We start from the raw sequence: 18,034 nt of genomic DNA on the forward strand, positions 1-18,034 counted from the left end.
TAGAATCCACAATTTAGGTTGCATTAAGGTCAACAAAGCATGTTTTCTAAAAATGACGGAGTTTTGTTTTCCCGTTAGCTTGGGATCATAAAATCGTTAGCGACTGCGATGATAGAACTTCATCAAGGATGAAAGTAGGGATGCAAGTGGGTAGTTCCGCTACCTGTATAAAAACCAGCTTGCTAGTGTATTTCTCGTATGGTAGTTCAAAATTTAGAAGAAAAAATAAACTAGAAGTGGGATAAGCCGGAAAAAAAAAACCTGCTTGCCCGTCCCGCTTGCATCCCTAGATGAAAGGTTCATCTTTGAGCTATGGCTGATAATAAGTCGCATAAAAACAAACAAACTACAAAAAATTAATTTATAGATACGAATTAGTAGTGATTGGAATCTAATATTGAAAAAAATAGACTATAATGAAAAACAACAAAATCAACTTTAAAATTGAAATCTTGATTGTGATTGATAAGTGAACAAACAGGCAATGAGAGCATATGCCGCAAAAAAGAACCTAAGCTTGTATTGATAAGTTGATGTTGTTGTGTGAAAGGCAGTGTTTCACACGCCAATTAACGAAAAGTTTTAATTTTGCACAAAACTACACATTTACCAACGACATGTTGGCCACATAAGCGCCACTTGTTTTTATTGCACAAAATCTCCGTGAAATGTTGAATGGTTATAATCACGGGTAATGCAATTAGCTGTTTTGAATAACATCGTGTCAAAGATGATGAAAACAAGATGCGATTTCAACAGGCGAGGTTTTGTAAGATATTTATAGCATAAAACGTGGTGTCAACGTTACATATGGACAAGACATATTTTTCTTGTAAAAAAACTCAGTACATAGATACTATTTTACAGCTCAGTCATAAAATTTTCTATCATCATTCATCAAATTACCTGTTGAAGTTGAAATTCGTTGGAAATCTAAAATTTACACAAACTCTCATGAGAATTAGAGAATTTAAATTGGAAATTAAAAAGTGATAGGTGGCTACAAAAGGAAAACATTACAAAAGCTGCCCCCCCGGAAAAAAAATCTTTTTACCTTGATCCCTAAGAAGGCATTTATAAACAGGAGATGGGTTGCTAATATTCATGTGGGGCTATCGGTCTAGGTTTTTTTTTTTACTTGGCCATTTGGGATGGTAGAACCACCCTTTTTTCAATTTGGTAGAAGAGGTGGTTCTGATACAAGATGTTCAAGATCAGCATGTTTGAAAGCTCGTAATTGATGGTATATACATGTGTAAATCTACCTATGAAGCTTATTTCCTGGGATCAATCAAGTTTGCTCCTTGGAACGTATTTGGAAGAGTTGGGCTCCTCTTTGGTGCAAGTTATTCAATTGGTTGGCTATTAATAATAGATGTTGGACATCTGATCAAGAATCCAACACATTCTGATCTCCTGTGTTTTTTCTCGCGCCAAGCGTGGACAGCACTCTTCTTGAGATTGGGGTTATCTGATATGGCGCCTCAACCTTCAACTGATCATTTTCTGAGATGGTGGAGCCAAGCTACTGAAGATTGGAAAATAGAGCAAGTAATTAAAACACATGATTAATTAATTATTAATTATCATAAATTTGAAAATTGGGTTCATTTGAATTTTTAAGGAATTTTTATATAAAAACTTTTTTCAAAAAATACATCGTTTAACAGTTTGGAAAACGTGTTAACGGAAAACGAGGGTCTTAATCGTTTTTTGTGCGCACGCTTCTCAATCTACTAAACGATGTAATTCTTATAAAATTACAAAATTTGTTTAAAAAATCATATTAATTTATTTTTATTTTCTTTAATTAATACTTTAATAACAACTAGGTGGCCCACGCAGATTGCGCGGCTAGCACCATTATATTTTCTCTCATACAATAGCATATATGTTTTCTCATTATATTATTTAAATATATTAAAATGACAACATAATTTTAAATTTTGCAATAACTTTATAAAACTACTAATGTGTAATATTCATATTATATTTTATATACGTGTTAGTTATTAATTATTTTTAATATAAAATTTTAGTTATTTGTAAATTATATATATTCCTATATGTACTCTAGACTCATCTTTTAATATTTCTTTTTTTTAATTCCGAATTTTCTGTAAATTGTATTTCTAAATAGACTCTATGTTCTTCTTCCAATATTATTTATTTTTATTTCTGAATTTTTATTATTTCTAATTGTATTTCTATGTGGACTCTAAACTCATCTTTCAATATTCTTTAATTTTTAATTTCGAATTCCAGTTACTTCTAAATTGTATTCCTATATTGACTTTAAACTCTTATTCCCATGTTTTTCTTAATTTTAAATTTTAGTTATTTGTAAATTGTATTTTTATACGGACTCTAAACTCTACTTTTAATTTTATTATATTTATTCCAAATTTTAGTTAGTTTTAAATTCCTATATGGACTCTATACTCAACTTCTAATATTCCTTATTTTTTATTCCGAATTTCTATTTTTTTCTTAATTATATTTCTATATGTACTCTGTACTCTGCTTCTATTCCTTATTTTTAATTCCAAATTTCTATTATTTCCTAATTGTATTTCTATATGGACTCTATACTCTACTTTTAATATTCCTTATTTTTAATTCCGAATTTCAGTTATTTCCTAATTGTATTTCTATATGGACTCTAGTCTCCTCTTCTAATATTCCTTATTTTTTAATTCTGAATTTAAACTATTTATAAATTGTATTTCTATGTGGAGTCTAGTCTCCTCTTCTAATATTCCTTATTTTTTAATTCTGAATTTCAACTATTTCTAAATTGTATTTCTATATGGACTCTGTTTTTTCTTTTTCTCCGATTAATGTAAGAGTTTCTAGGCCATGAGAGCGAACGTGGAGACTCGTTTTTCTATTCCTTTAATAATAATATAATAGATAATATGGTAATGAGCTACCTCAACCAACACTATCGAAGACACCGAGGGCCGAGGCTGCGGTGCGGTGCGGCGCGGCGCACTTGGGTAGTCACCGGCTGAGGCTGAACGCAACGCAAACGCAAGCAATCCAATTCTTCCGCACAGCGACTCCTCGTTGGATTCCCACCACCTCCTCTCCTCTCCTCTCCTCTCCTTCTTCCTCTTCCCCTGCACTGCACTGCCACTGCATTAATCCCCTTCACCGATTCCTCCTCTCCTCTCCTCCACCTCCACCTCCACCGCACGCACCAAACCGCAGTTTCTCTCTCTCTCCCTTTCGCTGTTCCTGTGTGCCTTGCTTAGCTGCCGCTTTCCTCTCTCCCTCCCTCTCTTTCTTTCTTCCTCTCTCTGCTCAACCTCACAAAAATTCCCCCCTTTTGCTCTTTCTCTTTCTTTCCTCCCCGATCGACTTCTTCTTCTTCTTCACCTTCTCCAGTTCTCCTCATCCGTCTTCGGCGATCTTTGCCGCTGTAAGTTAGTTACTTCTTGATTAAGCTCTGTTTGTACTCATGAAGCGTGGAATGTTCTTTCTTTTTTATTCATGTCTTGTCAGGTTCTCTTGGCTTCTTTGCAGTGTGAGTACTTTTATTTTGTTTCATTTTTCCTCTTCTTTTTTTTCTTTTTCTTTTTCTCCCTACCAAGATACTTCAGTAATCTTTAGCAGAGGGGTTGCTTGGCAATTCGGTTTGCATGCAATTGCCGTGATACTCCAGAGTGGGGACTCTCTTCTCTGAATTCCCCTTTTTTTTTCTTTTTCCCTTTTTCCACACACCCGTGACTGTAAAGCTTCTGTCTTTCAATCAACTGCTGTAGCATGTAGGGTGCTAGTTGCATCTTTAGATGCAGAGGATAGAACCTGTTCTTCCATTCTCTTGCAGTAGTGGTAGCATCCACTTTGCAGAGATGAAAGAAAGATCATCTGCTTCTTGTGTCCTGAATACTCCCTTTTGTTTTCTTCTCTATAGCATCTTGTCAGTAGCAGCATTGGTTTATAATGACATCGATTTAGGATTTCAAGGAAATGGTTGATCGAGGCTTTGTCACGTCACCTGCATTTTTTCTGTCCATGGGACTGCTCTACCTCTCACGATAAAGTTGCTCTCAACTTTTTTTTTCCACACTGTGGAACTGACTGGTCCAACTAAACACTCATGCTGAGCAAATGCATGCACCTTTATCCATTTGGAGGCCTGTAGGCTTAATTGGAGTAAGAAAATCGCTTTTAAAAGGAGAAATGCTCACAAACTTTTTCGTTTTTGGAAAATTTGTCTTATATACAGTGAGTTCAGTTGTCTTATATAGCGTTATAAGATGATTTCTGTTACAATTTTCGTGCTATTTTGTTGTGTGGTAATTCTCTTCATCTCTGATTATATGTAGTACTATTTAACAGTCTGGAGTTATTCTTAAAGAAAATCAATAAGCTCACAGTTTTTTTTAAATGTCCAGAAGATAAAGATTCCATTCACACAAAAAAAAAATCTATCTTTCACATACAACTGTGATTATTCCCTTCTTTATGTTCATTGAAATATTTAATTCTTTCTACTTCTAAGGGGTTTTGTGATAAGGTTGTAAATGATGCTCCTGGCTTGGTGCTGTCACTATCAGAATTCTTCTGCATGTCGTTTTGAACTTGTCCAGTAGTTTTGTAGTGCACATTCATGTCAGTTCTAGAGGCCAATGACTTAGACCTGTTTCTGGCATTAGTACTTTTCCTTTTGTGCGTTATCTTGTCTTGGATGTAGCCTAGAGTTCTACCATATTTCTAGAACTTGGACATATATATCAGTTTCTGTCAAAACAATTTTGGGTCAGTGTTTTGTTTTTCAAATCTGATGGTGATGAATGTTTGTACCCAAATACTTGTTTCAGAACTTCTATAGATATCTATTATGTTAAATTTTGATCGAGACTGATTTTGCATCCATTCAGTTGACAGTACAATTAAATTTAATCTTTCCATGTCGGTTTTTATCCTCTGAAAATTCTCTAGTATAGCAGTTGCATGCTTTATTATGTCACCTCTCTGCCTTATGTCATACACACAAAAAAGAGGAGAGTTGCTGTTACTATTGTCAAAGGATGATTGGATCAAAGAATGTCTATTTATCTCCTTTATTTTCCTATATCCGTAATGTCGTGGTTGCACTTTTCTCTTCAAAGTGTTGCTTGTAATACTTTTGTGAACTAGATTTTTAAAATAATCCATCTGACAGTAGGTCGGTTATAAGTTATTCTCTAGCTATAACTGACTTCTCTTTTTTAAAAAAAAATTCAGGTGAACATTTGACAGTTTACAGGTTCCTCCATTTCAGTTGTTGGATTAAGAAAGAGGCTTTATGCTTTATAAATAAGTAAGCATCATCATCAATATAAGTTGTGGCTGCTCTTAAAGATCCTCAGATTCTGTACAAGTTCAGAGCTTCCTCTGTTTGGCAGTGTCAGTACACGTGCTTGCATAGTTCATAACTGGGGTGGAGATATCTTAGTTTCATGTTCTTTGTGCTTCTTGGCTCTTACCCAGCTGGTTTAACATCTGATGGGCTGCTCACCTTCTAAGGTGTGTTCATGTCCACATTATAAGGGCAGTTTGTGCTTCTGTGACTGTGGATGCTTTGGACAAACACCTGACTCCCCAAGAGAGTCAAGGGGAAAATCAAACCGGGTTAGGGGAAAGACAGATTCTAGTGCTTCAGATGCTTCTTCTGATGACCTAGAGGAAGATGATGATGGATTGCACCAAATGAACATTACAAGGGACTCTAATGTTGGTATCAATCGACTCTCAAGGGTCTCATCACAATTTCTTCCACCAGAAGGTTCACGTAAAGTTCGAATCCCATTGGGGAATTATGACCTGAGATATTCCTACTTGTCTCAAAGAGGCTACTACCCAGAATCATTGGACAAGCCAAACCAAGACAGTTTTTGTATACATACTCCATTTGGAACAAGCCCTGATGACCATTTCTTTGGTGTATTTGATGGCCATGGAGAATATGGAGCTCAGTGCTCACAATTTGTAAAGCGAAGACTATGCGAAAACCTGCTCAGAGATGACCGGTTCCGTACTGATGTTGTTCAGGCTCTTCATTCTGCTTTCTTGGCAACAAATTCACAGCTTCATGCAGACAGCTTAGATGATTCTATGAGTGGTACTACTGCAGTCACTGTGCTGGTGAGGGGTAAAACTATTTACATTGCGAATACGGGTGATTCACGTGCTGTTATTGCCGAAAAAAGAGGGGAAGATGTTGTTGCTGTTGACCTGTCCATAGATCAAACACCCTACAGGACTGATGAGCTTGAAAGGGTCAAGGAGTGTGGTGCTAGGGTTATGACGTTGGATCAGATAGAGGGGCTAAAGAACCCAGATGTACAGTGTTGGGGCACCGAGGAAAGTGATGACGGTGATCCTCCAAGGTTGTGGGTGCAAAATGGCATGTATCCAGGAACTGCTTTTACTCGCAGCATTGGAGATTCTGTCGCTGAATCTATCGGTGTTGTCGCTAATCCTGAGATTTTTATCCTGGAGCTCAATGCCAACCATCCATTCTTTGTTCTTGCTAGTGATGGAGTTTTTGAGTTTCTTTCTAGTCAAACTGTTGTCGACATGGTATGTTCTATCTACCTTCTGCATAAGTTGCAATTATGTTCTGAGATCCTAAAGTGATTCCCTTCAGTACTAGAGATACAGAGATTCCCCCACAGTATCAGAATTCAGTTCTCAATAATCATTTACTTTGAAACAGTAGGGAAGGCCCCCCTAATATTCTGCGTGCATTTTAATTCATCGATTTCCCTTTTCCACTGTACCAATTTGTTGGCTAAGATTTCCCCACAATGTTTATCAAAATTAATCAACTTCTTTATTAAAGAGCCCAAACAATTCTATTAACTATTTTTCAGATAATTTTAGATTTGTGAAATGAATTGTTTTATTTACTTCTTACAGTAATGAATTTGCAGATTGCTAAATACAAGGATCCTCGTGATGCGTGCGCTGCAATTGTTGCTGAATCCTATCGCCTCTGGCTACAGTATGAAACTCGTACAGATGACATTACAATAATAGTTGTTCATATTAACGGGTTAACTGATGTATGGAATTTTCATCTTTTACTTATATTACTTCCACTGCACTGGTTTCATTTGGTTCCATGAATAATCCTCATTCTTTTACTAGATGGAATGTACTCAAACTGTAATGAAAGTATCTTTACAACCTTCCCAACAAGTCGTAGAATTGGTAGGCTCAGAATCACCATCGACAATAAGTTTGAATCCCAAGAACCAGCGTTCCAGGCAAGATCTATCACGTGCTCGGCTGAGAGCACTTGAAAGTTCCCTGGAAAATGGTCGACTATGGGTCCCTCCATCCCCATCGCATCGGAAGACATGGGAAGAGCAAGTAAGGTCACCAATTTCCATCACTGTTGAACTTTGTATTAGTTCAGGAGTTCTTGATATCCTATTACTGACGAGTTAAAAAAAAAAACTGATATGAAGGCACATATTGAGCGAATACTACACGACCATTTCCTCTTCAGGAAGCTCACTGACTCACAGTGCCATGTTTTACTTGATTGCATGCAAAGAGTTGAGGTGAAAGCTGGGGATATAGTGGTGCAGCAGGTTCTTATTTTCTATGCTTATTTATTTTACTGGTACTCTGATGATATTTTTTCTGGCTTCTAAGAAATTATTTAATAGTGGGATTATGTGATGCAGGGCGGTGAAGGCGAGTGCTTCTATGTAGTTGGGAGTGGTGAGTTTGAAGTGCTAGCCATTCAGGTATCCATTTTTATTCACATTTATTTAATGTGATATTTTCTTAAGACGCTTTTTGCATAGGGTGCTAAAACTACACCCTCCATTGTTCTGTACTTGTCATTTTGATCATTTTTTGAGTTAAAAATAGTAGTCATTTTTTTCAAGATTGAATTTCCTATTTTGTCCATACTATGAATTTGACATTGTGATTGGCACATTTAATTGGAAACCTCTAGAGTGTTTTTTAAATAAGAAGAAAAGAAAAAATGTACTTCTATTCAGACGGGTTTAATCACTTCGATAAAAGAAATCAACTATTTTACAATATAATTTGTTCTTTAACCTTTATTCAGTGATTTCGAAGTCTAAATTGGTGAAATGATAAAAAAAAGCAGGAAGAAGATGGAAAGGAAGTTACAAAGGTTCTACATCGGTATACTGCTGACAAACTATCTTCTTTTGGGGAGCTAGCACTAATGTGAGATTTGTATTCACTTGCCCTTTAGTATATTTGCTCTGATCTTTTGCACCATGTTTTAAGAAGTCACGAAAATTGTTCATGAGATCAATCAAGATAAGTATCGTACAATAGTTATGAACAGGTGCTTACAAAAACGATAGGAAAACGTAGTGCCAATAAAACCCACTACTAATCGGAACAGTTTACCCTGTCTCCTATACAGTTCTAAAGCTTGAAGCTTAGTCCCACTAGCTAACATCCAGAATTATAAATACAATCGACTTGATTTTTTATTTTTATTTTTTTTGATAAAGGAAGCTTTTATTAATCTCAGACGATTACATCAAGTTGATAGAACCATACTAAGAAAACTCCTGGCCTCTGCATAACTAGGATGCACACAGCCAAAACACACAAACCCACAAACCCACAACTTGATTTTTTATGAGAACAAACTACTGGTGTGGGTTGATGTGTAATCTCTCCACCTTTCTTAGTTTAGATTTTTTGGGTGAAAGACCATCCAACTGTACTCAAATGTACACTTAGCAACAGAACTTTTAGTAATGGCCACTAGCTTTTGAACATATCATCACTTATGAATCTGAAACCTACCATACCATGACATGAGAAGGCATTAGAAAATAACATTATGGATCCCTCCATGGCTAATCACAGTAAAATTAAAACTAAATCCAAAATGTATGTCTATGTCTCTTTATGCATGTATTATGTATATGATGGAAAGTTGAATCAATTCAGATGGACATAGACTCAAGTTACTATTGTTGAAAAACAGGTATAATAAACCACTTCAAGCTTCAGTCCGTGCTGTGACTACTGGAACTTTATGGGCTCTAAAGCGAGAGGATTTTCGGGGAATTCTGATGTCAGAGTTTTCAAATATACCATCATTAAAGTTGCTCCGATCAGTGGAGCTGTTTACGAGATTGACAATGCTTCAACTAAGTCAACTTGCTGATTCTCTTGTTGAAGTAACTTTTGGGGATGGTCAAATGATAGTAGACAAGGTACTTGGACTGGAAAATGTTTCCTTTAGTAATATTGTTAGAATGTTCTTCTGCAAACTTATGAGTTTCTTCTTTATGTTGGCTTACTTATTTTGTGGGTCTTTTTTTCAGAATGATGATGCATCTTCCTTGTATATTATTCAAAGAGGTCGTGTGAAACTTAAATTGGCTGCAGATCAGGTAAATTCAGATGCCTGGGATCTTCTTAGTTCTCAAACAAAGGTGGCCCAATCAAGTCGAGAAGATGGTAATTACGTGTTTGAGATAGATGAAGGGGGACACTTTGGAGAGTGGGCTCTCTTTGGGGAGACAATTGCTTTTACTGCTATGTCAGTTGGTGATGTGACTTGTTCTACTATTGCAAAGGAGAAGTTTGACTCAATTATTGGGCCCTTGCCAAAAGTTTCCCAGTCTGATTCCAAGTACTGCATCTGAAATACTTTTCACATAGTTTACTGAGCAAATGTTTCTCAATTGCTTACTTTGTCACATGGATGGCATCTATGTAGGCTCAAAGATTCCTTGGTTCCTAAAGGGCATGGTGCAGATGATAGTTCCTTCAGGAAGGCGCAGCTATCTGATTTGGTAGGGGGTTAGTACTACCCTTCCTTTCCTCCAGCATCTGTTTGTTTATCAGAGGAGATTTTGTTGAAATTTTATACAACCACGTGTATAAATTTTATACGGCTATATCTTTGTCCACAGGAATGGAAAATGTGCATATATGCCGCTGATTGCAGTGAGATTGGTCTTGTCCAACTAAGAGGTTCTGGTATGATAATCAGTTTGGCCTTCAGTCATTATTGGATCAATTAATTCCCTAATAAACATTATTTATGTTTTTATCTAATCCTATTTTGTTTGGCTGTCTGATCATGGACCAGACAAGATCAAAAGCTTAAAGAGGTTTTACATCAAGAGAGTAAAAGACCTTCATAAGGAAAAACACGTATTTGATGAGAAGGATCTCATGAAATCTTTGAGCCAATCAACTTGTGTGCCAGAAGTTCTATGTACTTGCGCTGATCAATCCTACCTAGGAATACTGCTGAATTGTTGCCTTTGTTGCTCACTGGCTTCAATACTTCATGCACCACTAAATGAGTCGTCTGCACGATTCTATGCAGCCTCTGTCGTCGTAGCGCTAGAAAATCTCCATCAGGTAAGATTTTGATTTTGTTTGTTGAAAATTTAACACAAGAAAATTTGTCTCTAGGGTTTATTCTAACAGGCTAATCCATACACGCTTCTCCCGATGTAAGTACTAATGCATAGTATATGCAATTTCAGAGGTCCATTCTTTACAGAGGTGTTTCTGCAGACATTCTTATGGTCGACCGATCAGGGCATCTTCAACTAGTTGACTTCAGGTTTGCAAAGAAGTTGCAAGGTGAAAGGACTTACACAATATGTGGGATTGCCGACTCTCTAGCTCCAGAGATAGTTCTTGGTAGGGGCCATGGATTTTCTGCTGACTGGTAAGTGGCTGTTTATCACTTCCCTATGTGAAGCCCACATGCCATGTGTTCTGAATTTTATCCAATATGGATTTATGGCTTTATCTTGTCTGTCCAAGTGTACATTGCTTTTAATGTAAATGGTGATGATTCTGGGTGAAGGCATTTACTTCCAGATTCACATGCAAATCTTAGACATTTTTACCTCAACTTTCTGACATTTTCAGAGGAGATTGAAATAAATTAATACTGCAATGGTAATAAAACATCAAAGAGAAACCATGTGTTTAATTAGAAACCACATATTCATATTTCTTACATCACCTTCATCTCAAAAGTAGCACAAATTATGGTGCCAATGAATGGATATAGTACAATACTCGCGCTTTTGAGTTGTAAAAGCACATATGCATGCCTTCGTTCAGGTAAAGAATATTAACAGATGGTTCTTTGGTTTTTCATCATCAGGTGGGCGCTGGGAGTGTTGATTTATTTCATGCTGCAATCAGACATGCCATTTGGCTCTTGGAGGGAGAGTGAACTGGAACCTTTTGCAAAGATTGCCAAGGGTCACCTTGTCATGCCATCAACATTCAGCATCGAAGTTGTTGACCTTATTACAAAGGTTATACTATCCCATTATGGATTGTTGTTTTTGATTCAGCGGTTCGTCTATTATTCACCTTGTCAGGATTTCCTACTATATTGACACGAATACTCTCTGAACAGCTACTCGAGGTAAACGAAAATGCGCGCCTTGGGGCCAAGGGAGCGGAATCTGTGAAAAGACACCCCTGGTTTGATGGCATTGACTGGAAACAAATAGCAGATGGTACTTATACAGTACCCCAAGAAATCACCGATCGTGTCGACAGCTATGTAGAAACTCTTACAGAGGACTTGACAGCATCCCCTTCCATGCCAAGTGAAGAAACAGCTGATCAGGCTGCTCCAGAATGGATCCAGGATTGGTGATCTCAGTTGCTGCATGAACAAAAAGATGTTTGGGAAAACTTGTTTAGCATTTCAAATGAAAAAAAAAACGGGTACATACATGATTACAGCATGTGAATTTTTGTCGAAATGGTGGATTATACGTAGCAACAATTCTGTATAGAGGAATCATCAGCTCAACCTGCAACCATCTGATGGATATGCTAGCAAAAATGTGAAAAATGGTGTTGCAGTAGTTCAAGCAGGAGCCAGAACTGGTCTGCAGGGAGAACTAATGATTCCTGTGGTACATATGTATAGACCCTTCTTTCATTTGTAAATTTATTTGTATTATTCATCTGTAGGTGAAAATTATAACTGCCTACCTATGTAATTTTGTATAACATTTTGATAAGAAAACAGGGGCCATGTGTCTGACGGTGACTTCTGAACTTTTAATTTTTGCCGTAGACTGTTGTGCTCTTTTGATAGATTTAAAGAAGGCTCCAAATCCGTTACTATTTGGTACTTTCCAACAATGAGGTATTTTCTGATTTTCTCCCCCTATTTGTTGCACTAGCCTTGCAATGTAGCACAGCATAATTTGGTTTGATTACTTCGAATGCCACCATGATGATTTGGATGGCTTATCTATGCAGATTTTCTTTTGAAAGGTTGTTTGTGCATAACTAGATTATCAGATTATAGAATCAACTAGGAAGGTGACCCACGCGATGCGTGGGCATCCGTACTATCATAACGTAAGAAATTATATCTTATAAGGGCAAACTATAGGTTGGATATATCTGAAAACCATTCATTGACTTAGAAGATAGATCAAGGTCATATGACATTTGAATTTACTTTTGACTGAGTGAGTAAATATCATGTATACGTGTTTGCGAAAAGTAAATATCATATATACCATTTGAACACATACCATACAATATTGCTACAAGTAAAAATTGCGATAGCAAGGACTCAAAGTTATTGTGATGGAATCGTCTCATGAAGATGCATGATTTAGTGACAACCAAATTAAGGATAGATTAACGGTTGGATTGTTTTTCCCTTTATAGAAGTTCAAAATTTTCATATTCTTTTCCGAAGTTTTAAAGAATTTTTGTTAGGACACAAATCATTTGCAGAATTGCTTGGTTGTGTAGTGCAAAATATCAGCAATTGTTTGAAGCTTTTCTTTTTATTTCTTTTTCGCATGTTTGATTGTTTTCTTCGAAACAATATTTGTTTGAAATAAGAGCAAAATTATATAAATTTAATTGGTATGTATAGTGTTTATCGGATCACCTTAGCTGCCTTAGGTACGAAGCTTCGTCATACGTGCAGAAAGCAAACATGCACATGTGCGAGGTCTTTAGAAGTTTCATTTTACTTTTATAAAAGATAGATATGGCATGCTTGTTAATAGGTCCTTAATAGGTATAGTTAATAGGTCCATCAGTTTAAGTGAAAACCGATATCAAAATATTTTTATTAAAAATAGTATAAAATAGTGGGCTCAGTAATTAATGTAAAATATTAGTTAATATAGATCATAAATTGGCAATTTACTGGTAGAGAATATTATTGCGTAACATTTATATTAAACAACATGTTTTTAAAATTTTGATATAAAATAATGATTTGATATAATAGATACATCGGTTTAAGTAAAAAAATATATTATATTGTTAATATAAAGGGCAAAATAATATAGTTTTATAAAATTTATTTTCAAAAATTTGTGGAGCTAATTTAGAAATGTATAGATGATATATATAATCTATGTTTATAAAGTTATAATTTCTTCAAATTTATTACCACTCCTAATAATTACAATTTCGTCAATACATGTAGAAGAGAAGGAAGAAGAAGGAAGCAAATGCACGTTTTTAGTGACATAATTATATTTTTATGTTTTTCCACTTTATCTTTTTAAATGTACGTTACAGTTGTATATGTATTTTTGGCTTTTTTATAAGTCGTACGTAAGTACATTTCTCTTGTCGGTGCGCTGAGGGAGATTAGGAGAGAGATTATTAATAGAATTTAATCTAATGGTCAGAGATAACAGATCCATCAATTTAAATAAAAATTGATGGCTAGATATTTTAGTTTTTTCCTCACATTTTCTAGATGTTTTTCTAATTTATTAGAGTGTATTTTTACAACTTAAAATATAGTTAATACGAATATTGATTTTCTATCTCATCTAACCTGAAGGGAAAAAAAGAGGAAAGAACAAAGAGGGTAGGTACATATGTACGTGCACGTCCATGGAGAGATAGAGGACTTTTTCTACGCGTGATTCTTTTTTCCAGATGAGCGTAATTTCAAAATCTTAAGATAGATCTATGTTAGCTAAATAATAGAAAAAGTTAGCTAAAAATAAGAGAGAAGAGGGAAGGGAAGAGTTGGAGGGTGGCTAGAGGGAGGGAGCACGTGCTGGCTACCGGAATTTTGAATTTTAGAGAGATCTAATGGTTAAAATTAATGGGTTCACCGATTTAATGGAAAATCAATAAACTTTTCTAATTTATTATAACGCCATGTGACAACTTATGAGTGTTTTTAGAGCATTTACATTGTACATGCTCTTAGGAGTCCCACGTGTCGGCTTGAGAGAGTTTGTAGGAAGTTTAGGTGTTATGTGCCCTCTAATATAGGCCATTCATTTTCTTTGAAATCCATGCAATTTTTTTAGGAGGGTAACATATATACACAAGATATTCTTTTTGGCTTCTTTTCTTGTCAGTACTATGTATTCATATGTACGCAGGATTTTTTTTTGTTTGGGAGGAATTATTTTTAATAGATGTGATCTAATGCTATAAAATAACTGGTTCACCAATTTAAATAAAAATCGAAGGTCGGAATTTCTAGAATCTCCTATTATAATTACGTAATTTTAATACGAAGATGAATTCCAATGTCAATAGCATAAAAAAGCAGGGTTTTAAATCTCCTGCTATAGTTGTTTGAAAAGGGTTTAGCTATTTGGTCTCATGTACAATTTAGCCACCATAGCTCTATTTAGCCCGCTATAGCTGCCGCTATATCTGTTTGAGAAACTAACCGTTAAATGGCTTAGCCCGCTATTTAAAACATCCTAAAAAAGTAGAGGTTGTAGGGTAAAAAAGGGATAAATGGGGAGAGGGAAAGAAAGGAGGGCACATACCTTACCTAGGTACAAACTGGATGAAGCAGGTGTACATACACGCGGGAGAGATGAGAGGGAGGGACTAACTCTTCTTTTAATCTAATCTAAATCTAAAATAATGGACTCACCAATTTATATCTCATGTAGTAAAAATATTTTTATTCGGTGAATAATGGAGTAAGTATATATACGTACACAGGAAGATTCTTTTTGGCTTTTTTCACGTGAATAGTGCTATATATTTATAAGTACATAGGATATTCTTTTTGGTTTGGAAGGTATTATTTTTTATAGATCTAATCTAATGTACAAAATAACTTGTCCATCTGATTTAACGTGAAAATCGAGGATCGATTGCTTTAGGCTGTGTTTAGTTTCTAAAATTGGGGATAAGTTTGGGGAAATTTGGTAGTTTGGAAAAAAGGTTAGGAGTTTATGTGAGTAGGAAAGTTTTGGATATGATGTGATGTGATGAAAAGTTGAGAGTTTGGGGGAAGTTTGGTGTGAACAGAGCCTTATTTTGGGACTGTATATGTAACAGCCTGCTGAAATTTTTTGTGGTTTCAGCAAATATACGCTCAAAAATACCAATGGCATAAAAATGAGGTGATATAAATATATTGTAAGGTATTTCAGATAAAATTAAATAAAAAAGTTTGGGGGGAGTAAAAAAAAAAAAGGTGGGGCACACGTTCATGCATGTTACATGCGTGCCATTGGGGCATACGTATGCGCTCGTGAGACGAGGGGAGGACTAATTGACTTTTTTTAATTTGAGATAATCTAATGGTCTAAAATAATGGATCTACCTATTTAAGTGAAAATCAAGGGCTAGATATTTCTAATATATTAGAATGCCACGTCTAATATATTAGAATGGCACGTGACAAACTAGGAGCGTTTTTAGGAGTCCCGCGTGATGGTTTGAGAGTGTTTGTAGAAAATTTAATGGACTTTTAGTATATAATAGATTGTTCGATCATTCGCCACCTCAAACTTAATCTCTCTCTTAAAAATAAGAAAAACTCCAAATGTCCTTAGAGCATTACCAACGGAGTACCAAAATTCAATCTCCTAAATCTGTTTTTTTATATCTGTAATGGGATTTAAGGGACTAAAAATATCCTCTCTCCAAGGATATATAACTTCAAAAAAAAAAGAGTGGGCCAGTAAAAAACATTCAAACAGAATTGACCCTCTCCTCCCGTACTTCCACGATTCCTCTCAATGCGACCATGGTGATTAGGAGTGAGAACATCTTCCGAGTTGTGAATAAGGAAATTTCTAGAGACGGGGATGAGGATTTTTGAGAGTTTGTTTAGTATGAGGCTGAATTTTACTTAAAACCTAAAAATTTTGGGTTGGCAATATGTTGCCCATGCTTTTATATTTTTAGACGGAGGGAGTAAGATGTGCTCTATTTTTTCTCTAAATTGTTACGTCTCAATTGAAAAGTAGAAATTGAACAGTTTTATTAAAAAACATGTGCTTAACCGAATCACATGTTTTTCATAAATTGTGAGCTGTCGTGTGTTCTTAACCAAAATTAAATATTTTAATAGTCTTAGGGCATCCTCAATGTATGCGTGAGCACTGGACAATAAAGGTGGGGCCCAGTGTAGGTAGCACTAGTTAAATCTCTCTTCACAATGGTTAGTGTGAGTGGGAGGTGTTAAAGTGGGTCCCGTTAGGGTCCCACTAAGGAAAAAAATATCAACACCTATCAACAGCCGTGGAGTCATTCGCGTGAGAAAAAATTAGCGTCCTCACTCCTCAGTTCCTCCGCCCGATCCCTAATCTGGCTGTTTCGACTTTTGTACCACTCACGGGCTTTCTTCCTTATCATCTCATCAGAGTATCCACTAGTGAGGGTAGTTCTAGCTTTAGCATAAAATCCATGAAACTTTGTAACATCTCTCTTCATGTTATCCTAATGTGTCCTGCATTACTTAGGTGTCCTTTTATTCCCATTACTAGGCATATTGGTGTTAAACTCTACAGCCACTGCCTTCCAATACTATTCTGATTTCTTGTCATTGCCTTTTATGGGATCAACAGAATTGTTCAACCAAGAACTCATCAGTCGCATGTTGTCATCTTCGGTCCAATTGATGTGTATCCCCCTTCTTCCTTCTTCACTGCTATCACTTCCCTCTTCAAGATCAACTACTTCTTTCTCCTTCTGTCTTGCAAGGCTTGGAGAAGCTGACTCTGATCCATGGGAAGAATTGTTGGTTGCAGCCCCAAGTGATGAATTATATTGCATCCCAACTTGTGATTTACTAGCTGCAAATCCATACACTTGATTAGGTGAGCATACCATACTTTCTTGAAGTTGAACCCCTGGAAAGCTAGATGGAGTTGTTTGCCCATAATAATCTTGTTGGTGGGCACCTTGAAAGATTGGAGGAGGGTGGCTATATGGCTGGTAGTTAGTTGGAGTACCAAAAGGATGAAAATTATGTAGAATTAAGTCCCAAATATTGGGGAAAATTTGTGGGAAATTGGGGATGAGGGGGGTTTGGGCCATCACTCTCTACTGCTTGGCTTGAGGAACCTTGATTGAGCGGATTTGTAAAAGTTTTGTTGAAAGGATCCATTTATGGTGTGGTGAAATGGATGAATCAGGTTGTGTTGCTCGTTCACTTGTGGGTTTTCTACCTCTGTTTTATAGGTATTAGCGGCAAGAAAATAAAGCCAACGGCTAGAAATGTTGTAGCAACGGCCACAACCAAGACTCCAGGTCTAACGGCTAGAAGCTTAGCAGTTGAACTGATATGTATATTTTATTTTTTTTGACCGGAATTACTGCCAGGGCTTTGCCCAGTAGTGTAATTTTATAAAAATTAAAAATATTTACAAAGTTACAGAGTTACAGAAAGAAAACCGCAACAAAGACTATAAAGTTTGTAACCAATTAAGAACAATTTGCTTTAAAGCATCCTTCATTTTGCACATATGCAGAAGAACTTCTTTCACAAAAAGTGATCTCCAGGCTTGGAAGGAGGGTTGAATGTTCTGAAAGATTAAACCATTCCTCCGCTTCCATATGTGCCAAGCTGCCAAAAAGAAAACCTCCAGGAAGCCCTTTTGAGCAAACTTAGTCTTGCTAGGGCAATCATTTGAAAGAACTCCAAATCATGGTTCCACTCAATTCCCAGGTGCTGCCAACACTTGATACTGAAAGGATAGGAGAAGAAAAGGTGCAACCTTGTTTCTCTGTGATTAGCATTGCATAAAACGCATGTGAGGTCATCATCTTC

General features: G+C 36.1%; 1 protein-coding gene across 9 annotated transcripts; it reads left to right on the plus strand.

Annotated features, from left to right (window-relative positions):
* The first annotated feature begins 3,024 nt into the window (after window positions 1-3,024).
* Window positions 3,025-12,070, plus strand: LOC4329023 (protein phosphatase 2C and cyclic nucleotide-binding/kinase domain-containing protein). 9 transcript variants are annotated; one of them, XR_003240900.2, is made up of 15 exons: window positions 3,025-3,424; window positions 5,236-6,573; window positions 6,927-7,058; window positions 7,144-7,373; window positions 7,467-7,592; window positions 7,689-7,751; window positions 8,123-8,208; window positions 8,990-9,221; window positions 9,333-9,643; window positions 9,731-9,813; window positions 9,927-9,993; window positions 10,106-10,383; window positions 10,512-10,699; window positions 11,147-11,303; window positions 11,408-12,070. XR_003240900.2 is itself a non-coding variant. In XM_015771328.3 (15 exons), the coding sequence occupies exons 2-15, from the start codon at window positions 5,497-5,499 to the stop codon at window positions 11,651-11,653; spliced, it is 3,264 nt and encodes a 1,087-aa protein (XP_015626814.1). In that variant the 5' UTR covers window positions 3,025-3,424; window positions 5,236-5,496; the 3' UTR covers window positions 11,654-12,070. The 9 variants fall into 9 exon arrangements, 3 of the variants coding, with proteins under 3 accessions (XP_015626814.1, XP_015626815.1, XP_025879161.1); XR_010739749.1 differs by having other exon boundaries at window positions 9,731-9,806; XR_003240899.2 differs by having other exon boundaries at window positions 8,126-8,208.
* The last annotated feature ends 5,964 nt before the right edge of the window (window positions 12,071-18,034 follow it).

Source organism: Oryza sativa, chromosome 2 (assembly GCF_034140825.1).
Source record: "Oryza sativa Japonica Group chromosome 2, ASM3414082v1".
In the NCBI taxonomy this organism is placed as follows: Eukaryota; Viridiplantae; Streptophyta; class Magnoliopsida; order Poales; family Poaceae; genus Oryza; species Oryza sativa.

What these genes read in the sequence shown, in the direction of transcription:
- LOC4329023 (XM_015771328.3), top strand. Translation starts at nt 5,497, where the DNA reads ATGGGCTGCTCACCTTCTAAGGTGTGTTCATGTCCACATTATAAGGGC. An exon ending in GTTTCCCAGTCTGATTCCAA is followed by an intron (nt 9,644 to 9,730) that starts GTACTGCATCTG and finishes GCATCTATGTAG; the next exon opens with GCTCAAAGATTCCTTGGTTC. An exon ending in AGGCGCAGCTATCTGATTTG is followed by an intron (nt 9,807 to 9,926) that starts GTAGGGGGTTAG and finishes CTTTGTCCACAG; the next exon opens with GAATGGAAAATGTGCATATA.